The sequence below is a fragment of the Dendropsophus ebraccatus genome, chromosome 6 (genome assembly GCF_027789765.1).
Source record: "Dendropsophus ebraccatus isolate aDenEbr1 chromosome 6, aDenEbr1.pat, whole genome shotgun sequence".
NCBI lineage: Eukaryota > Metazoa > Chordata > Amphibia > Anura > Hylidae > Dendropsophus > Dendropsophus ebraccatus.
Window position 1 is genome coordinate 54,029,880 of NC_091459.1, and position 23,612 is coordinate 54,053,491.

The 23,612-nt window shown below is 41.4% G+C and overlaps 1 protein-coding gene across 6 annotated transcripts in view; it reads right to left on the minus strand.

Annotated features, from left to right (window-relative positions):
- The window catches only part of MAP7 (microtubule associated protein 7), a 143,971-nt gene that overhangs the window by 33,495 nt on the left and 86,864 nt on the right, over positions 1-23,612 (minus strand). For 5 of the 6 annotated variants that reach the window (XM_069975005.1, XM_069975004.1, XM_069975000.1 and 2 more), the window contains 8 exons: positions 23,432-23,509; positions 18,089-18,252; positions 17,481-17,595; positions 13,080-13,190; positions 9,872-9,985; positions 5,654-5,811; positions 3,118-3,239; positions 2,284-2,558 (listed from right to left, as the gene is read on the minus strand). In XM_069975005.1, the coding sequence (XP_069831106.1) occupies positions 2,284-2,558; positions 3,118-3,239; positions 5,654-5,811; positions 9,872-9,985; positions 13,080-13,190; positions 17,481-17,595; positions 18,089-18,252; positions 23,432-23,509 (1,137 nt within the window). The remainder of the gene's footprint in view (positions 1-2,283; positions 2,559-3,117; positions 3,240-5,653; positions 5,812-9,871; positions 9,986-13,079; positions 13,191-17,480; positions 17,596-18,088; positions 18,253-23,431; positions 23,510-23,612) is intronic. The other variant, XM_069975002.1, reaches the window with a different exon arrangement.

Here is a 23,612-nt window from a genome sequence, read left to right on the forward strand (position 1 = left end):
CATATAGATAGTAAAATGAAAAACTAGAAAATAATCACCAACAACAATTATTATTAAATTTGCATATAACATAAAAACTTGATTTTATAAAAGTAGGTCATTATCTAATGACACATTTCCTCAAAATAAAGTACCCACAGAGTGGTGGTCAAGGATTCCTATTCTGAATGGTCACTCGTTATAAAGTGGTGTACCCCAAGGTTAAGTACTAAGCTCCCTTGTATTTTAAGTGTGCCCAAGTGTTAATAAAATACATGCACACTTGCTTGGGTAGTGTCTGTGATCCTTCCTAAACTCTTTTGATTTGGCACCAGTTATCCCCATTCCTCTGCTTATCTGCAGTTCCCCTTAAATTAGTGGGTGTGTACAGGAAGTGATGTCATCTGCCCTCACAGCCTGCCAAGTAAGGGCATGAGTGCAGTAAGGAAAGCTCCATAATGACTGCAGTACACATGGTACAGATTATATATGACTCCCATATCATTTTATAAGCATATAACTGTATATAGTAGCTGTCTATCACATTTAAAAAAAAAAATCCTACATTATGTTATTCTGCCTCAGTAAAGGAAATTGCCATAAAAAAAAACAATAAACCAGCAGCCCAATCCCTAGGAACATACTTTAATCACTGATGTACAGCATAGCAGAACTTTAACTCCCATAATGATATACATATCAGAGCATGATAGGAGTTGTGGCTGTTCACGTTGTTCTAGTAGCTCTAGCCTGAAATACACTCATTGACACATACATTTTACAGTGCATTTTCTTGTATTTTCTGACTACTACACTACAGCTGCTGTTCCATAATAGAAGTTATATATTTGCTGCATATAAGTGAATTTATCACTGCAAGCAAAACAGAAACTTTACCTACCTTGTCTCTGGAATACCACCTGGGATGTGAACCCAGAATCCAGAGCTGCAACACTAGTTTTTTTTTTTTTTTTTTAAGGGGACTGCAGATTGAGAAAAAGGGAGACACCTAGCGGTCACATGTTTAAGGTTGATTTTAACATAGAAACCGTGAAAAATGAAGCATGTATATTACAAAGTTAATTGCAATAACAACCTATATTGATTTGTGAAAAAAAAAATTGCTACAATGCCTATGTAAGGATGGAATTAACCCCTAGCCGCACCATGCAGTTATAATACGTCATGGTAGGAGGTTAGTTTCAGCACAATGACGTATTATAACTGCGCGGCTTCAGATGCTCGCTGTTTACCAAACAGTGACCGGGAGCCGCAACTAAACTGTCAGCTGATAGTCTAGTGTAACTGCCACTGAACCACCAAAGGAGTTCCAGCATCGGAAATTGCCGGCATTGGTGGATCTAACGGTAATTGGTGTGGTAAAAAATACATAGGATTACATTGGAATCTCTGCAAAGAAAATGCAAATTTTAACTTTTCACTCTTACTTTGCAGTTATTTCTGTGAAATGCCCAAAGGGTTAAAAAACTGTGTGACTGTAGATTTGAATACTTGAAAGGGTGAAGATATTAAAATGGGGTAAATTATGGAGGTTTCTAGTATACAGGCCTCCAAAATATACTCCAAAATTGAACTGGTGCCTAAAGAATTTCTCAGTTTGAAATTTTCATGAAAAATGTGAAAATTGCTACTAACAATTAACAGCCTCTATCATCCTAAACAAGTAAAAGCATGTTCACCAAATGCTGTTATTATAAAGTAGACATGTTCTAGATATGAATTAATAAATAATTTATTTAGTATTACTATTTTCCTTATTGGCAGAAACTTTCAAATGTAGAGAAATGCTATTTTTTTTTTCAATTTTTCACAACATTTTGGAGTTTTTTCACAAAAAATTTCTAAAGTTATAAACCCAAATTTACCACTACCATAAAGTAGAATATGTCACGAAAAAAACAATCTCAGAATTACAAGGATTGGTTAAAGCATTCCAAAGTTATTGATGCTTAAAGTGACACGTCATATTTGAAAAATGTGGCCGTGTCATAAACGCCAAAACTGTCTGTGTCCCCTAAGGGTTAACAGCAATGTTTCTGACCCCAAACTTTGTAGTACCGTCTATGGAAGATGTGCAGATGTTACAAGCCGACACGTGGACAAAACTGGTTAATCGCAGTTTTAAATATAAAAAAAAAGTTTAAGGAAGAGGACAAGTGGCCCTATAGAGAAAGATGAAAATGAGGTCCCTTACAGGTGCAGCCTGACAATATATGTAATGCTAAAAGAGAATCACAGAAAAAAAAAATCATACACTTTAGAGCCAAGCAAATATCTCCGTACCTTGTACAATTTCAGCAGTGACAGGGCTTGGAGTACGAGGTTTTTCATCACCAGAGCTTTTTGCATTTGCTGCTGGTGGATCTTCTTCCTCTATACTCTCTTTTTCAGGGGGGTTAATCGGTATTTCTTCCTGTTTTTTCTTAGGGTCTTCCTTGCTGTCTTTTTTTACTGGTCTGACATTTCCAGGTGAGAGTGGACGTTGAGGGGTAGTGGCCAGCTTGATGGAACTACTAAAAATAACTGGTGCTGGCCTAGGTGAGGCTTTATGTGAAGGTCTGAAAAGCACAAAAATGCTTAGGTTAACAATACAATTAATCACCCCATTGATTAGACCATTTTTAAAAAATTCTATGATTTTCGAATTTCTTAAAGGGGTACGCCAGAGAAAGCTTTTTCTTTTAAATCAACTGCTGTCAAATACAGATTTGTAATTTACTTCAGTTTTAAAATCTCAAGTCTTTCAGTACTTATCAGCTGCTGTATGTCCTGCAGGAAGTGGTGTATTCTTTCCAGTCTGACTCTCTGCTCTCTGCTGCCACCTCTGTCCATGACTGCAGGTATCCAGAGCAGGAGAGGTTTAGTATGGGGATTTGCTACTGCTCTGGACAGTTCCCGTAACAGACAGAGGTGGCAGCAGACAGCACTTTTTCACACTGGAAAGAACACACCACTTCCAGTAGGACATACAGCAGCTTATAAGTACTGGAGGACTGGAGATTTTTGAATAGAAGTAAATTATAAATCTATATAACTTTCTATCACTAGATGATTTGAAAAAAATTAGTATGAGTCCCATATTAATATAAGTCACAATATTTGCCAAATTGCACTTACCCTCCAGATGTAGGTGCTGGTGATTTTGATTTAGGTACACTAGGAGACATTGCCCTCTTTACAGTGGATATAGGAGTTAAAAGTTTCTCCCTGTCTGTCTCGCGCTTCTCCTTTTTCTCTACCTAATAAAAGAAAAAAAAGGCCTTAGGCATCTCATACATCACCTATAGAAGACCTGCCATCCTGTACATCATAGCGACATGTCAGAAGTGTATATTGGTCAGGGTCTGGCTGCTGAGAACCCCACCGATAGCTAGAACAAAGAATTCTCTGCCCCTACATCTTTGCTACAGGGAGCTGAATTCCGTAGACTGCTGGTATTACATGCTATGACGTGTCAGAAGTGTTTTTTTTAATGGTAGTACAATAGTGGTACACTTTAAACCAGAAGACATTAAACCAGTAACCGAAGTGTGATCAGGCAAAATGCACTCATCGGATTTATCTAATATACTTAAAGGAAACTCTGACAATTTTTTTTCCTTTCAAAATCAGGTGGCATCAGTAAGTTATATGGTTTTTAATTTACTTCTATTTATAAATGTCTGATGCCACCTCTGTCCATGTCAGGAACTGTCTAAACTGTCTAAACTGCTAGACAGAGGTGGCAGCAGAGAGCAGTGTGTCGGACTGGGAAGAATACAGCACTTTATGCAGTACATACAGCAGCTTATAAGTACCAGAAGACTGGAGATTTTTTTTTAATAAAAGTATTTTTTAAATGTGTATAACTTTCTGACATCAATTAATCTAAAAACATTTTCTCTCTCGCTCTCCGGAGTACCCCTTTATAAAAGATATTATAATATGTGTTATTTATACGGAATGTTATTGGAGTTTATTATTGCTTATGCCAGTCTCCATGTATATATCTGCATAATGACTGTGGCAGTAATTTCACACTGTACACAATACAAGTTTTTCTACACTACTTTAATTTGCAGAACCTAACTTTAGAGTTGGCACCATTTTAAAACATTAACATGCAAGATCCCCCTTTATGTATCTCACATATATAATTAGAAATACAGTACAAAAATTATATTATACCCACAGTTTTATGTTTAAGATGAAAAAAATTGGAACTTTTTATATTCATGTGTAATAATTAAATACAAATACAATAAAACAAATAATTTGTAATTCTTGGGAAAATATATATATATATATATATATATATATATATATATATATATATATATATAAATGTTTTTTATTTGTGAATTTATGTGGATGCACTTAACCTGTAATAGTTAAAATGTTAATTAATAAATTTAAAGTGTCATTGTTATTTGGAAAAAACTTTTTAACATGTCAGACCCAGACAGATCAAAACTATTGATATGCCTCTGAGTGTTCAGACCAGCACCGAACACAGTGCTAAGGGGCCTATTCCACAGGAGCAATAATCGGCCCCATGCGGCCCGATTCGGCCGATTTTCGCTCCGAGGAATAGAGAGAACGATCAGCCGATGATCGGGTCATCAGCTGATCGTTCATTTAGGTTCAGACCTAAAATCGTCATTCGCCACCAGCGCATCGCTACGGTTGAATAGCCATGCGCGGCGGTGACCGACGATTTCAGCGGAACCATACATTACCTGTCCGGGCCGCAGGTCTTCTTCTCCCGATACCGCACGGCAGCATCGGCTTCGGAATGGGGCTGTCTGAACTGACAGACCACTAAGTCAATCACTGGTCGGGACTGCCGCGGACAGTGATTGGCTGAGCGGTCTGTCAGGTCAGAAAGCCCCGACCCGAAGCTAATGCGGCTCGCAGGAACGGGAGAAGAAGACCTGCGCCTGGACAGGTAATGTATGAAGCCCGGGGAAAAATTACTTTTATTCCCCCAGCTTGTGACAGACACGGGCAGGGAAGTAGTCATCTGGGTGGCTCCCCATCCATGTCTAGTCACTGCGCTCTGCGGGAATGATTGACAGGCAGAGAAGTCAGTTACTGGCCTCTCTGCCTGTCATTCATCCCCTCCAAGTGCGCTGACAGGCAGAGCGCTGTGACTAGACACGGGCGGGGAGCCGCCCAGATGACTACTTCCCCGTCCGTGTCTGTCATAAACTGAGGGGATAAAAGTCATTTTTCCCCGGTATAAAGCTTCTGCTGCAGCCGCAGCCAGTACGTGCCGTGGCTGCTGCAGGAGCTTTATACATTGCTTCAGGGAACCATATCAGCTCAATTGGGCTGATTGGTTCCCTTTAAGTGCTGTCCTCTCTCCACTTATTCTCACAATCGGTATGGGTCTAAATACTCATATCTGGCCCAATCAAAACTTTTGACATGTCTCTAGCATATGTTAAAAGTCTTTTCAATTTTGATAGTGACAGTTAAAAAAAAAAATCCACTTTTAGAAAAAATAAATAAATAAATTTGGGTGATAGACTACTAACGGCTGTCACCGAAAAATGGATACAACTACAGTAACTGTATTTTTTTTGACCCCTTAAATAATAACGAAACCATGTTTGGAACAAGGAAATGTACTGAAATTTACTAGTAAGCAGTGTAGACGTGGGATACTTACACTGCTGGTTCCTCCAAAGTGTGTGGTCCTTCGCCTTGCTGCTACCTCTGGGGTGCTGAAAAAATGTTTTGCCTTCTCTGAACTTTTGCTGAGTGAAGTCTTGGAGAGCTGAGGACTTATGGGGCTGCAGGATGCTGAACGAGGACAAATGGGGATAACTAGGGTGTTTTTTTGTTTTTTTTTTAAATGTAGTTAATAAGAAAATGCCAGAAGCAGGAAGCAAGGGAAGAAAAAGAAGAAAAGAAAAGTAGCCTGTTAATACCAGCAAGAGATAAGTCTACACCAAGACCATCACTGTAAATGGATAGAAATAGAGACATCATCTTCCCGAGAGCTAGAATTTATAGATGACATTTCCCATGATCACCTCCCCTGAACAGCAGCATATTCTGGGGAGTGATATGTACTGGTATGTTTAACAGTGATGGTTCTGGGATGGTCTAAAGCAGAAATCCTATGATCCCATAATGATCCTGAAATTACTCTTGACAGATCATTTTAGATTTTCATGCACAAAGAGAAACTAAATCCTACAAGCCCATGCACCATAAAGCAAAGAATTCACAAAAGCAAAGCTCGAACAATGAGGGAAAAAAGTCCATGCATAATATAACATAATATCATAATAAAAATAAAAGATTCATCTATTCACATGTTTCTGCAGCATTCAAAATGTGTATTGCAGCATGCCTCATTGTTTCCGTTATTTCCACCAAGGCCCCTGTCTACCATATACATTGAGCGCTGTTGGACTTTGGTTAATAAAGCTCTCTCTTTTTGTCCATTGAGTATAACATTACAGTAAACGTTGGCACTACAAAGATGTTTTCTGGGGAAAACGGATTTATGGTCTACCCTCAAGATAAACAATCAATGTCTGATTGACTGTTTGGGTGAGCCAAGGTGCCTGGATGTACACACTGAAAACAGCCAAAAGCCTCTGCTCTGTAAGTTGTGTTGTGGCTATGCCCTGTTACTGCAACTCAGCTGCCATTCCCTTCAATGGCCACTGCACAGTGTAAAGAGCCAAAGCTTTGAGGGGATTAAAAAGAAAAAAAACTGACTAGGGATCGGTTCACACTGTGTTTTTGCAGTTCGTTTAATGTATCTGTTTTTAAATTGTTACTTTTAACGCACACAAAAATGTGGTCAACACGTTTTTTTGTACACTGCAAAAAAAAAAAAAAAAAAAAGGCAACTGTTTCGATCACTTTTTTAATAACACACATGCGGTGAGCAGACAGCAAAAACGCAGTGTGAACTGAGCAGGGCCGTCTTAACAGCATTATGGGCCCCTGGGCAGAGGTGCGAATTGGCCCCCCCACAACTGCCGCCATCAAATCCCCCACATCTTTGCATATAGTGCCCCCCATAGTAGCCAATCCCCTCATATAGTGCCCCCCATAGTAGCCAATCCCCTCATATAGGGCCCCCCATAGTAGCCATTGCCCCCCATAGTAGCCAGTGCCCCCCATAGTAGCCAGTGCCCCCCATAGTAGCCAGTGCTCCCCATAGTAGCCAGTGCCCCCCATAGTAGCCAATCCCCCCATATAGTGCCCCCTCTAGTGGCCAGTGCCCCCCATAGTAGCCAGTGCTCCCCATAGTAGCCAGTGCCCCCCATAGTAGCCAGTGCCCCCCATAGTAGCCAGTGCCCCCCATAGTAGCCAGTGCCCCCCATAGTAGCCAATGCCCCCATAGAAGCCAGTGGCCCCATAGTAGCCAGTGCCCCCCATAGTAGCCAGTGCCCTCCATAGTAGCCAGTGCCCTCCATAGTAGCCAGTGCCCCCCAAAACAACAAACCAGTTACTCACCCGTCCGCCGGCCCCAGCAGCTGATGTCTCCCGGCAGCGCGCTCCCATCATCCTCCGGGCACAGGCAGTGGGGTACAGAGACGCTGCCTGTGCCGGAAGTGTCCGGCTGCAGGACACATCCAGGACACAGGCAGCGTCTCTGTACCCCACTGCCTGTGCCTGGAGGATGATGGGAGCGCGCTGCCGGGAGACATCAGCTCCTGGGGCCGTCGGACGGATGAGTTCCTGGACCGCCCGCCCCTTCTATCGCCGCTTAGCTGAGTCGATCAGAAGCCCAGGAAAGTGCTGCTCATTGCATTTTCCTGGGCTTTTGATCGGCTCAGCTGAGAAGCGATAGAAGGGGCGGGCTGAGCAGCGATAGAAGGGGCGGGCTGGGCAGGCGGAGGGGGCAATAAAGGGGGCGGGCGGGACGGCTTCCTTGCGGTGCTCTGCACTGCTTGGGAGCCGTCTTCGCTTTATAGGACGCACTTAGTTTTATAAGTGTGTCTTATAAAGCGAAAAATACAGATATGTCACAGACGGCAGGGGCCCCCTAGGACGCAAGGGCCCCCGGGCAGCCGCCTACCCTGCCCAATGGGTAAGACGGCCCTGGAACTGAGCTTTACAGCAAAACTGTCTGCCTTTCCCTTAGAAATTAATCACAGCTCATTTTTCACTTTATCAGAGCTCTTTAAAGTATACCTGTCATGATTTTTTCTTTTTTGTTAATTAAAGTAAACCTGGCAACCTGGCACCCGGGGCAGAACTCACCTGACCTCCCAATAGTGCCTCTGACCCCCCCTCCTGCCGCGGAGATATCACCGCCAGCTCAATATGCAAATGAGAACAGATGAGTTTGATGTCCATAGGATATCACTGGAGCAGTGATTTCCTATAGACATCGCTCTCATTTCTACTCATTTGAATACTGAGAGCACAGATGCGTGGGCATCGATTTCTCCACGGCGGGAATGGCAGGAGGAGGTAAGTATCGGGGGCTCGGGGAGTGCCTAGGTCCCTTTTAGAAAAAAAGCAGAGGTTCTGATCGCAAGCAGTTTAGGAATATACTTGCTTTATTTACGTTTATGTTTAAATCATCATTATACATGCGGCAAAACTGTGGTCCATGCTCCCTCCATGCTGATATTTGGTCTTTTCTTTGTTTAAAAAAAAAAGAAAAAAAAACAAGACCAAAGATAGGAAGTTCCGGTCCTTTGTGCACTTAAACAAGGAAAGACACCTGTTCAACATTTACTAATTCCATTATCAGCTCTGCAGCTTACCAGGAGACAATGCTCTGTGTTCTGTAACAATTCAGTCAGTATAATGTCACTGTGTGGTTACAGGGGGTTTCGTGTTGTGTGACAGAGATCTGACCATACAATGCGAGCACCCCCAGGATTCTCTGCCACTGAATGTGGACGTGCAGCAGCTGTACACATATACAGTGAAGCGAGTCACCCAGTGGCCATATGCATAACACTGATTTAAACATAGAAAACCTAAAAAAATAGAATATATAGCAAAACTGCTTGTGATCACAACCCCTGTTGATTTCTTTAAACAAGTTTTTAAGGACAGTGCCTCTTTAAGATTTGAAAGACGAGTAGTCATTGGTTGCTTGAGAAAGGCAGACAGTTTTGTTATTTACTTTGTCCCACTGTGTACATCCAGCACCATGTCTCACCTGAGCAGCTGATCCTGTGGGTGCTGGGTGTCTGCACTCAGATGATCAGCTATAGATGGTTTATCCTAATGGTCCGTTTACACAAAGTGATAATTTGCCCAATGTGAAGTAACAATTTGGTTTTTACAACAATCAGCGTTTAGACGAATAAATCGTTACAAAAATTGTTATTGCGATCGTTTTCAATATCGCTTAAGCCCATCTCACACACAGGGTGAATCTGTGAAAGACTGTTTACAAGAAGCGATCTGCAAATTTTTAGCGAACGAACAACGACGATTTGAGAACATGCTGAAAGATCACAATGACCGATTTCTCGCTCGTAGTTTGATCATTCACTGTGTTTCCACGAGCCGATCATCGCTCAAAAGCGATCGCTATAGCGAAAATTCAAACGATCGTTCCGTGTAATTGCAGCATAATTTTTCCTTTAAAACTAGTAACTTTTCATTCCTCACAGATTCCTTGGAAAATGAAGGGTGGAAAGTCCATGAAACATCTTTTCCCTTTAGAACTAGTACTTTATAAGAGGAAAATAACATCCATGCAGTTTTTTAGGCACACAGACAACCGATGCATCAACAAGTGACATGTGTGACATCATAAATGCTTGAATCTCTGAAAACCATTCCCACTCTGAAGCTGGAATATAGTATGACATGCCACAATCTTCTATATAATGGTGAATGCACAAACAAGACGCATACTTACAGCTCACCTAGTCCTGGTGTCATTAATTACCTGCATCTCCCGATAGAGCAGCTGTGCTTTTACTTCTAGCCAAGTATGAGTGTGTAGGCGTGAGCAGCCGTGACACCACATTGGACTCCCATGGACTAAGCTGTGGTCGTCGCCCTAGTCATTATAAACAGATTATTAGAAAATCTGGCTGTGATTAAAGGGGTACTCCGGTGAAATGTATTATTTTCTTTCAAATCAACTGCTGTCAGAAAGCTATATAAATTTGTAATTTACTTCAATTTAAACATTTCCAGTCTCCCAGTACTTATAATGAGCAAATAAGGTAATTGGCAAAACCCCACAGAAAACCTCTCCTGCTCTGGACAGTTCCTGATATAGACACAGGTGGCAGCAAAGAGCACTGTATGAGTGGAAAGACTGGGGATTTATTAGTAAGTAAATTACATATCTGTGAAGCTTTCTGACATAAGTTGATCTAAAAGAAAAAAAAAATACCTGAGTTCCCCTTTAAAGCATATTCATATTTTCTGAGGTTTCATTAAGAATGGTTAACAAATCCGGCACATTGGGAATTTAATTTGTGACAGATCTAAAATTATGACTTTTCATATCATTAATAAGCCCTCTGGACAATGTAACCTACTTACACAGTGACCTCATGCAGCATAACATGCATTTCTCTCATTTATTACCCCTGGATATAGTTAAACATACTATTTAATTTTTAGTCACTTCCACTGGCTCGACACACAACCTGAAAATTCTGTTTTCCTGGTGCCATGTCCTATATTGCACACATGACGCATGCAGGAGTCTACGACATTGCTCACCGTTGTTCCACTTCACGCAAATTGTTAACATGTTGGTCAACTGTAAATCTGTATATAGTAAATGGGTTATATCCAGGCCGTAAAAATGTGACAGCCTACACATTGAATGGGGCTAATCTGCGTCTGGCCTGTAACAAATAGTGACATTCACAGCTGAAATCTGAAGAAATGCCTCCTATTTCTGCTGCATATGTTGCTGCAAGTCCAAGGTTGTGAGCAGGGTTCAGCATTACCAATGGTGGGTCACAACTCGTCATAGTACCATAACCAAAATTATGCAGGGTCACTTTGTAAGAGGGTATCGGTATATTCACACAGTAAGATTTCTGCAACTGACAATGTATTCCAAGCATATAAAATGGGTTTCTCTTTTGCGACAGCAAGGGCACTGACTTTTGCAGCACTTTCTAGATGAATGGCCAGTCGCCAGACTCTTTTGTGTGTGAATATAGCCACACATATTAAAGGGGAATCATCAGTAGGTTCATGCAAACAAACCTGCTGATATCCCGCTGCAGCTGCGTACCTGATGTCTGCGCTGGTGTGCTTCTTGTTTCTGCTGGTCCTGTCATTTTTGTTCTGTTTAAAGGGAACATGTCAGCACCCATGCCAGGGTGAAGGCCGCCCGACCCCCCAGTAGAGCCCCGGATACATTTGCATATTTCCTCTTATACAGCACAAAAACGGCGGGACCCACAGAAAAAAGGATGACATTGGCGCAGACATCAGGTATGGAGCTGCAAGGGGATATCAGCAGGTTTGTTTGCATGAAAATGCTGATAGATCCGCTTTAAAGGGGTACTCTGGAAAAAAAAATCTTTCAAATCAACTGGTGTCAGAAAGTTCTACAGATTTGCAATTTACTTCTAATAAAAATCTTAGGTTTTCTAGTACTTATCAGCTGCCGTATGTCCTGCAGAAAGTGCTCTCTGCTGCCACCGCTGCCTGTGACAGGAAGAGAGAATGGTGTCAAACTGGAAAGAATATACTATTTTCTGCAGGACTTCAAGCAGCTGATAAGTACTGGAAGACATAAATAGAAGTAAATAACAAATCTATATAACGTTCGGATACCAGTTGATCTGGGGGGGGGGGGGGGGGAATCGCCGGAGTACCCCTTTAAATTTTCTTATGAAATTCAATAAAATTACTACAGGATGGGTCTCTTCTATAGGAGAAATACGCACAGGTAATGTTCTGTATTATATTGCAAATAATAGTAGTAGTATTTCACGTACTGTAAATCCCACAGCAAGCAAGCCAAACTAAAAGGGAGTTGTTACAGTAACAGGCAGACACAGATTCAGGAAATATGTATGGTAGAATCCATAGATATTAGTACTGTAAGCAAACTTCTAAAACATGCATGTGAGATTATGGAGATCATAGATCTGAAGCACAATGATGACAATTTGCCTCCATAAATCAGAACACAAAATGCTTTGCTGGCCGATGAAAGGACGGCACAAAATGACAATGACAATTCACATTACAGAACAGAAACTGATCCACAGAAACAATTATGTTAAAGGGCAGAAGATTTATTTATTTATTTTTTTCAAATCAACAGGTGTCAGGAAGTTATATAGATTTGTAATTTACTTCTATTTAAAAATTGCATGTCTTCCCATACCTATTAGCTGCTGTATGTCTTGCAGGAAAGAATGTATTCTTTCCAGTCGGACACAGTACTCTTTGCTATCCATGTCAGGCACCGTCCAGAGTAGTAGAGGTGTTCTATGGGGATTTTCTACTGCTCTGGACAGTTCCTGACATGGACAGAGGTGGCAGCAGAGAGTAGTGAGTCAGACTGGAAAGAATACACCACTTCCTGCATAACATCCAGCAGCTGATAAGTACTGAAAGAGTGGACATTTTTAAATAAAGTCATTTACAAATCTATATAACTTTTTGACACCAGTTGATAAAAAAATTTTTGCCACAAGTTTCCCTTAATTCCAAATGTATTTATTTTGAGTGTCTGCTGCATTAGCAAGGCCAGCCTTAGGGATCTGGGACCTGACCGCAGGGGGGCGCATGGTTGGCCTCTACTGAAACAGTGCACCACTGAGTATCTGGGATTTTTACCCTCAAACCTGCACATTGTGTCTGAATGTATAGAAAGGCAGTGGTGTTAGATCATCAAGCTAGATTCTCTTGTCCTCTTGACTGGTAAGTGCTAGCAGTGTTATAGGGGCAGAAAATGGTATGGGAATAGGTATTATTTTAGAGGGATAAAGTACATGAAAATGTGGTGCATCAATAAATAGTATGGCTTGTGATTTTATGCGATCATTGGCTGGCCTTGTGTGTTACTATGTATATATTAATGCATATTGCAGAATTTAAAGTCATTTTACCAGGATATACTGAGAACAACAAATCAATATGTCTGGATACTTTTTGTAACACTGTACCTCTGTCTGGAGTATTAAGTAATGTTGCAGATGATGTGGAAAGTCGCTTGCTAATAACTGGATCGACATGTTTCGATAGGTTCATTGTTGAAACTGACCTCCTGTCAGGATCTAAAACAAATGGAGATATTGCTAATAGGCTGCACACCCATATCATGTATAAACCAATGAGTAAACCAATGACATGGTTGCTGCTATTCTTTATATAAGATCTGTAATGCAGAGTTCTAGTCACACCAGGACCTATAACATGAGCATTCCTCCTCCTCCAACAAGATGGCATTAATATATAGCACACAGCATGTCTACAATGTGCACAATAATGTGATGCAATGACTATACAGATGTCGTATGAAGGGTCATAGGACACCAAGATTCAGAAAACCAGCCACATGGGCGTGTGAAGATTCAAGCACGTTCCCTACTCCCTGCATCATACTGATACATGATGTCGGGCAGGGAAAGGGTCCACTACAGGGCTTACCCATCCCTAGGTTCCATTTTATACAGAACGTGGGAATAAGCCCATATTGTCACATTGTTGTCTTGTATCAGTACATACACATTATACATGGTGTGGAGGGTATCCATAGTCAGGGCACATGTACATGACAATACCTTGTGCATGGATTCTAAGGTCACCTGCTATTTTTAGTATGATTATTGCTGGACTTTTGTATAAGGACATTGTTTTTGTAAATGTAAAACAAATAAAGCCTTTCAGGCTGTAGTGTTGTACTCGATACAGTGCACTTTAACTTCTAATAAATCACCCCTGACAAAGGAGGATTGTAAGATCCAGAGTGCGGAAACCCACTCACCTAGGCGCACAACACCTGACTTGGCTCAATGCTTATAGCGGAACAGAGTACGGAGGAGCTGCCCATGATCCTGGCCAGTCTACTTCAGTCACCGGAATACATAGACACGTAACCTTCAAGAACACTTGGATGGAGGCGCTGCAACCAGATAATTTTTAAATAGGTTTTTTTGCACTAAGTGATGTATTTTGAAACCCTAATGATTATTTCTTCTTCTGGTAAGGTGCTGAAGACACTATTAAAAATGCATAGTTATGTGCAATAAAACCTTTTTATGCAGTGCCTCCATCATCCAAGTGTTTTTCAAGGTTACGTTTCTTCATTAGCATTGTGGTTTAAGCTGTTAGCACTGTGTCTGTAATGTGTGCACTGCAGGCAGGTTAGCACCGTGTCTATAATGTGTGCCCTGCAGGCAAGTTAGCACCGTGTCTGTAATGTGTGCACTGCAGGCAGGTTAGCCCCGTGTCTGTAATGTGTGCCCTGCAGGCAGGTTAGCACAGTGTCTGTAATGTGTGCACTGCAGGCAGGTTAGCCCCGTGTCTGTAATGTGTGCCCTGCAGGCAGGTTAGCACAGTGTCTGTAATGTGTGCACTGCAGGCAGGTTAGCCCCGTGTCTGTAATGTGTGCACTGCAGGCAGGTTAGCACCGTGTCTATAATGTGTGCCCTGCAGGCAAGTTAGCACCGTGTCTGTAATGTGTGCACTGCAGGCAGGTTAGCCCCGTGTCTGTAATGTGTGCCCTGCAGGCAGGTTAGCACAGTGTCTGTAATGTGTGCACTGCAGGCAGGTTAGCCCCGTGTCTGTAATGTGTGCACTGCAGGCAGGTTAGCCCCGTGTCTGTAATGTGTGCACTGCAGGCAGGTTAGCCCCGTGTCTGTAATGTGTGCACTGCAGGCAGGTTAGCCCCGTGTCTGTAATGTGTGCACTGCAGGCAGGTTAGCCCCGTGTCTGTAATGCGTGCACTGCAGGCAGGTTAGCCCCGTGTCTGTAATGCGTGCACTGCAGGCAGGTTAGCCCCGTGTCTGTAATGCGTGCACTGCAGGCAGGTTATAGCCCAGTGTCTGTAATGTGTGCACTGCATGCAGGTTAGCACCGTGTCTATAATGTGTGCCCTGCAGGCAGGTTAGCCCCGTGTCTGTAATGTGTGCCCTGCAGGCAGGTTAGCACCGTGTCTGTAATGTGTGCACTGCAGGCAGGTTAGCACCGTGTCTGTAATGTGTGCACTGCAGGCAGGTTAGCACCGTGTCTGTAATGTGTGCACTGCAGGCAGGTTAGCACAGTGTCTGTAATGTGTGCACTGCAGGCAGGTTAGCCCCGTGTCTGTAATGTGTGCACTGCAGGCAGGTTAGCCCCGTGTCTGTAATGTGTGCACTGCAGGCAGGTTAGCCCCGTGTCTGTAATGTGTGCACTGCAGGCAGGTTAGCCCCGTGTCTGTAATGTGTGCACTGCAGGCAGGTTAGCCCCGTGTCTGTAATGTGTGCACTGCAGGCAGGTTAGCCCCGTGTCTGTAATGTGTGCACTGCAGGCAGGTTAGCACCGTGTCTTTAATGTGTGCACTGCAGGCAGGTTAGCACCGTGTCTGTAATGTGTGCACTGCAGGCAGGTTAGCACCGTGTCTGTAATGTGTGCACTGCAGGCAAGTTAGCACCGTGTCTGTAATGTGTGCACTGCAGGCAGGTTAGCACAGTGTCTGTAATGTGCGCACTGCAGGCAGGTTAGCACTGTCTCTGTAATGTGTGCACTGCAGGCAGGTTAGCACCGTGTCTTTAATGTTTGCCCTGCAGGCAGGTTAGCCCCGTGTCTGTAATGTGTGCACTGCAGGCAGGTTAGCCCCGTGTCTGTAATGTGTGCCCTGCAGACAGGTTAGCCCCGTGTCTGTAATGTGTGCCTTGCAGGCAGGTTAGCCCCGTGTCTGTAATGCGTGCACTGTGAGACACTATAGTGAGCAATTTAATATTGTTATAACCATACTTGATAAGACAAATACATGGACAATGCAAACAAGGTACTATACACAGAAACAACACAACACTAATACAAAGCAAGGGAGAAAACAACTGCAACACTTGATACATGACAAATCTCTGCAGAATGCTGCCAGGCCATCTAATAGATGCATCAGAGGATGCCACTGTTTTTTATGGAATCTTTTGACAATATAATTTTTTATTGCATCTCCTCCATATGACGGCATGGATGGGAAAGATTCAACCATGCAGCAATTTAGCCATGATAAGGGCAGATTTATTTAGACATGGAGACCTGATACCACTCTGTTCTAAAACAGGGAACCTCTCTTTATATATCTTGGATGTGCACACTATAACAAGATGGGGTTGTTAGCAAACACGCTCTATGTCACTCAGGTTAGATCACAAAGCAAAGACTAAAGGAACAATCACATAACACTGTGGTGTGTGAGTACCACCTCTTCTGGCACGACCCTTGGCTTGGAAATGGTATGCCAGGTCAGCTAAATCAACACTTGTGAAGGATGAGTCAACAAAGTAACCTAAGAAACAGAACATGCAAAAATGATGTAAAAAAGGAAAAACAAAAGAAAAAAAATGATACGAAAATGGATTGAGAACTTCATGAATTTACAGTAGAAACCAAGTTCATTAACTTCTGTAATGTCTACTATAAAGAAAGAAACGCACCTAAATACCAACCCTAAATGACCTGCTGAAGTGACTAGGCTTAAAGTGGTATTCCGCTCAAAAATAAATGGTGATATGTTTCTTCCCATGGTGAGAAAACAACAGCCAGTATATTCTTGACTTTCTGCACTCCCCCAGTATTCTCCTACAGTCCCGTCCGAGGCTATTCTGTCTCCATCTTCCAAGACGGACTTGTCTGAGGGTGACTGGCCATGGCAATGTCCTGTTTTTTTTCCAGTGAGTGGCTGAGTCGGCTGGCACCCACAAACATGTCAGTCTCTGAAGTGGAGATGAGATAGTCGCGGGTGAGACCCGAAGATGGGATAGGAGAACACCGGGGGAGCGCGGAAAGGTAAGAATACGCTGTTTGTTATGTTCTCACCATGGGGAGCAACAAAAGAAAAATTATTTTTGTGAAACACACCCAATGAAATGTACCATCTATATGTCAAGTACCCATTAACATCTGAAGTGGCCCATGAATAATCAACTTTCATATTTATATAAGAGGTATATCTTCCTGCCAGACTCCAGTAAACGTAGGCTGGGTTTACGTGTAGTATTATGGTCAGGTGCAAACTTTTCTACTACAGGTTTTCCTCTGTCGGTTTCTCCTGATCTTGGCTACAAATACTATGAGTGATCCCACCCTAACATTGACCATCCAAAGAGTTTTTGCACTGAAATGTACAATACAGAATAACGTGGGATGATGTGATAGTCCATACGATGCAATGAGAATTGCTATACAATCAGATGTTCTATATGTTGTTCCGCTGGTAAATACCATCTCACCTAAGTCTCTATCATCTCTCCTCAGTTTCTGTCATCTCGCCACAGTCTATCTGAGGTTTTCCTATGCCTTTGTTCTTCCCTGTCACAGCAGTACATAGTTATCACCATTTCACCATTCTGTTTTACCTGAACTGCTGATGCTCGTGTTGCTGTGTAGAGTGCCGCCCCAAGACAATCTGTTTTTTTGCTTTGGTTTCTGACTTCTTTCCATTGTACGTTTTACTACTGCTTCATGTCTCTCCTTTAAAAGAAAAAAACAAGAAGAAAGGTATTTATATGATATTACGTTCTGTAAAAAAAAGTAACATCAAAATGGTTACTTTTAAAAATTATTTTCTTTTTGTCCAGGAACAGTGCCGCACAGGGGTATGTTCAGTGGCTCCACCATTCACCATTTTTCTAATCTTGTATAAATAAATATAAATAGATATATATCTATATATATCTATCTATCTATACACACACACACACACACACACACACACACACACACACACACACACACATATATGTATATATATATATATATATATATATATATATATATATATATATATATATATATATATACACACACATATATATATATACGCTTTATACATTTACATACATACATTGTATATATATTTATATTCTATTTAATGCTTCGTGAAATATTGAACTTTTATTTTCAATGACTATTCCCAAACACAAAAATATTACATCCCCAATAAAGAAACCATAGAGTGACCTACCTTTTCTTCTTCCAGCTTCTGCCTCCTCTTCTCATCAACCGCAGCGCGCCGTCTTTCCTCCTTGAGCCTCTGTTCTTCTAATTTCTTCTTGCGTTCTTCCAAATGTTTGGCATAATGCTGCTGCGCTCTCATCTCTTTCTCTAACCACAGAGATTCTCTGGCCGCTGGACAGGACAATGAGAAGATGAGGACATACATCTAGGTTGTATTTGCTCCTAGGACATTTATGTAACATTAAAACTATTTCAAGCTATAAAGTGGTGTCATTGCAATGTACAGTTCACTGGGCTGGTGCAGGGTAGTTGCTTATTAAAAGTGACAGCAACGCCTCTTCAAAGCAAAATGCTACAAGGACATCAGCTCTGTTTACTGCTGGGCAATAGAGGTTTGTTGGGAAATGGCCCTAAGTGGGCAAAATCCTATTGGCCATTCCTAGGCACGGATACTGTGGCACATCATGTACTTAGAGCTCTACTCAGTTTCAACCAATCAATGTTCTCTTACTGAAGCCCAAGAACAATGCATGTAGGCCAATGCAATATGAAACTATGAGCAATTATTCATGGATGTCCTTTCTGTGACCAATTGTGACTATGCAAGTGTGTGTGTGTGTGTGTGTGTTTTTATTACAGATAATGTTATCAAGTTTTTTTTTTTTTTTTTTTACACCGTTGGTTTCACTTAAAGTGACACTGTCACCTCCTTTTTGCATTCTGACATCTCTACACAGGTGTAAAGGGTAAATTTAGCGGTTTTCATACCTTATTTTATATCATACGTCATGGTGCTTGTTCAAGTAAAAAGTCATCTTTTATCAACTGTAGATTGTGTTAAGTGGGCAGGGCCTTGCGGCATTAGCGCCACTTAGCACCGCCCACAATGCCACAGTTGGCCCCGCCCCCTCACCGGCCATTGGAACAGACTGGGCGAAAGGTCTAGACCCCACCCCCTTACATCGGCCAACCAATGGGCGTCAAGGGGGCGGGCCCAATGGTCGGGGGTGGGGGCTAAGTGGCGCTAATGCAATGAGGCCACGCCCACTTAATACAATCTGCAGTTGATAAAAGATGACTTTTTACTTAAACACCATGATGTAAGATATGAAATAAGGTATGAAAAACGCTAAATTTACCCTGTGTAGAGATGTCAGAATGCACAAAGGGGGTGACAGTGTCACTTTAAGTGGTTGACTTTGTGTAGAATGCACGCTAGTTAAGTAAGTTTCCTGCCATAGTGATTTTATGGATGGAACTTTATTTTGGTTTGAAGAGGCACTGTGGCGAAAATATTTAAAGAAATCAACAGGGGTTGTGATAACAAGCAGATTAGCAATATACTCGCTTTATTATTATTTTTTCTCTAAATCAACATTATACCAGGTGTCTCCCTTCATTGCACATGTGTACAGCTGCTGCACATCCACATTCAATAGCAGAGAATCCTGGGGGTGCTCGCATTGTATGGTCAGTTCTCCTGTCACACAGCACCAAAACCTCTATAACCACACAGTGATATTATACATAACAAAAAAGGCACTGTCTCCTGGTAAGCATGCAGAATTCATAATATAATTAGCCTAAGTTAAAGGGGTATTCCCGCTTCAAACTGGCTTGCCCACTATCCAGAGGACAGGGGTAAAAGTAAGAAAGAGTGGGGTGGGGTGGGGTCCAATTTCCGCACCATACCGGCAATCTCCATATTGGCTCTTGCTGCTTTGTCTTGAATAGAGCTGCGTGTACGGCAAGTGACTCATGGTTCTATTCATTCTCTATGGATCCACTGGAAAAAGCTAAGTGCAGTACTCAGCTCTCTCTGGCAGCTCCATAAAGAAAGAGTAGAGCCGCGGGTCATCAGCTGTACCTGTGGTTCTAGTCAAATCAAAGCAGCTGGAGGGCAATGTAGAGTTTGCCAGAGGGTACGGAGGTCGGACCTCCCACAATCTCTTACCTGTTCCCTATTCTGTGTCCTGGTGACAAGTTAGTTTTAAGTTGGAATACCCCTTTAATTGCCCTTGTGAATTGATATACAACCTACATGATGAACAGGTGTCTTTTCTTGCATGAGCTACCAAAGAACTTCCTGTGTCTGGTCTCTCTTTTTGAACAGAGAACCAAATATCAGGAGAAAGCAAGGACAATGGTTTGTCCGTATGTATAATGTTGATTTAAACACAAAAAACGTAATATAGTGAAAAACTGTTTGTGATCACAACCCCTGTTGATTTAAAAAAAAAATTTAATTCTACTGTGAAGTAGGAACTAAATACTGCATTGACTTTCCATGCATAGCTGTGTATAAGGCAACTGTCTCTTTAAAGGAGCATTCCACTATTCTTACATTTTTCATATGCTGTTGGGGCGTAATAAAAATTAAGCAAATAATGCTCACCTACCCTGGTCCAATAGCGACAGGTTCACTTTAAGGTTGACATGGTTAAAATAATACTATCTTTCAACATGTTAAAAGACCATGATAAGATGATACTGTGCATGTCTGTTGAACATGGTCTTTCAACATGACCTATTACAGCAATCTATTATGGACTGGTACAGACGATAATTGTTTCGTGTAATAGGGCCTTAAGACATGCATAAAAGGTCATTTGGTCTTGTTGCCAACACCAAATCTGTCTGCTTGGGACACTATAGCCTGAAAGCTAGCATCTAAGTAAGCAGTAAACTAAACTATAAACTCTATATAACACTAAGAAAACATCAAGCTTTCTTTCCTACATAAGGTTTGCTTATAACACTCAATACAGTTGAGATGCTATGCCTAGAAACACAAGAAGAACGCAGAGCTGTCAAGGGCACTTGGAGTCATAGTCTCCCCGGAGCTTAACAGCAGACAGAGCTTAGTGTCCCTGGAGATTCTGAGGAATCCTTGTGCTGCTGCACACATGACCTCGCATTTTGCCCATGAGCTTTGTCCTTGGCTGGTTGATAATTCCATTATTTAAATAGAGGCAACATATTCCAGAGTGCTGTACAGGGATTGTCTTTGCTATGGCTTTCACCACCACTTCTTGCTTTGGGGGGAAATTAACTTCAAAGCGTTGCTGTCACAAAACCTTTTGTTTTTAAGAAGCAGTTGTGATCACAAGCAGTTTTGAAATATACTCACTTTATTTATGTTTTTACATTTTCTATGTTTAAATCAACATTATAAATATGGCCAAACTTTGCTCCATGCTTCCACCATGCTGATATTTGGTCTTTTCTAAAGACTAAACACAGGAAGTCCCAGTCCTCTGTGCACTCACACAAGGAAAGACACCTGTTCATCATCCAGGTTGTTTATCAGCCGAGTGCAATTAACTTTTGCTAATTATATTATCAGTTCTGCAGCTTACCAGGAGACAATGCTATTTCTTTAATAAATCGGTCAGTATAATGTCACTGTGTGGTTACAGAGGTTTTGGTGCTGTGTGACAGGAGAGCTGACCAGATAATGTGAGCACTCCCAGGATTCCCTGCTGCTGTATGTGGATGTGCAGTGAAGGAAGACACCTAATGGCCATATGTATAGCATTGATTTAAAGACAGAAAACTAAAAAATAAGTAAAGAGTATATTGCAAAACTGTTTCCAATCAAAACCCTTGTGGATTTCTTTAGAAAAAAAAAAAGTTGAATTCTCCTGTGAAGTACAAACTAAATAAATACTGTATTGACTTTCCATGTGTAGTTGCATATAAGGATGCTGTATCTTAAAGTAGCATTCCACTATCCTTAAAAGTAAAAATAAATAACGCTTACCACTCTGGTCCAATATTAATCTGTACTGGGTAGGGCAATTGTGCCACGGTTTTAATGTGTGTGTGTGTTTTTTTTTTTTTAAATACGTTTGATTTTTTTCATGTTTTTCAAAATAAACATTAAAATTAACAGTAAACAACAACGGTCCAATGCTTGACCCAGTTATATAACCCACATAACATTATCCAATGGACAACAGACAAGAAGATATACATTTAACCTATGCAATATCTCCAGACATCCGCCTCTGCCTGATACAATGATACAGTTTAAGAACCTTATCCTGATCACAATCCCATTTGCCCCCTCAGATTGAAATAGCCCCAATGTATGTGGTTTTAAAGTTTTATGATTTGTAATGGCTTCACAATTTATTGTGCTTTCCATGCCAGCAGATTGTCTGCCTTTCACCTCTCTCTCCTCTTCACACTATCCTGTTTGACTTATGCAGTCAACTTCTGTAAAGCTGCTGGGAGGCAGAATAACCACATGCATAGAATGGCAAAAGGTGAACCTTGGACCTTAAGTCCTACTCTATGCAAACATGCTTTTTTTTTTTTTTTTTTTTTTTTTTTTTTTAAAGTTTACGGGTAGGTTCACTTTGGATCATGCAGAATATAGTGTTGGAAGAAAATCACACCAATTAACAACTGCTTCTCTAACACTGTACTGTTCAGGATATCTTGATTCTGGTGATTCCCAGATGATTTTAGTTATGTTGTGCACCAACACAGGAATTGTGAATGTTATAACTCTATCTGCTTTTTAAAGGGGTAAAGGAGAAAGAATTTTTTTTTTTAATCAATTGGTTTGAGAAAGTTATACAGATTTGTAAATCACTGGACACCTCTTTTTAAACTTGTTTGGCTTTCCTAGCAACTACCACTAGGGGGAGCTCAGTGCACAGCTAGTTTTACACCTTCCATTAAATTCGATGGTAGCTATATGAATTTACATGCTGTCATCATCCTCTATTTTTTTATTTTGTTAAATTATTTTAAAAAATACTTACCCACTCTGTTCCTCTGCAGCTCCTGTTCCAATACCTTTCAGTTCCCCTGCTAGTCATGGCTCTTTATTACATCTAAAAGAAGAGTCTCAGACTCGAGCTGGGGCATGGGGGGGGGGGGGCAGGTCCTGCTGAGAAGGCTCATTTTGGATATAGCAACGAGCAGTGAACAGTGGGAGATAGATGGAAGGCAAACAGGAGCTGCGGTGGATCAGGGCAGGTAAGTATGACATTTTTTTGGGCATCCTTTGCATAATATATAGAATTATGATACTGCAATATCCCTTTGACGTAATAAAAAAAAAAATCATAATATTTGTAGTATATCTGTCCCACAGTAGGGGGAGCTATACTATGCAAAGGGATGCTATGATTTCTCTGTAGATTGTTGATTGGAGTCCTAGCTCATGTATATGCCACACGCTCAAAGTTCGCTGAACTCTATTCTCCAGTTCTGGTCTCAGACACTTAATGATATATACATGTACAAGTCTTACGCCTTATCGTCTTGCACATGACTTATTGCATTATTTGTTCCTAAAAGGAACAGGAATTAGAAATTCAATAAAGATCCATACCGATCAGTTTTTCCCGCTCCTCTCGGCGTTCTCGGGCCAGTCTTTGTCTTTCATCAACTTTTAGAGTAAGATGAGGTTCTGAAAAAGTACAAAATGCATTACTAAATGTTGTGCAAGATCGACACCAGGTGTATGTCCCCTCACTCATGGAAAAACAAGTGTGTGCATAAAACAAACATTT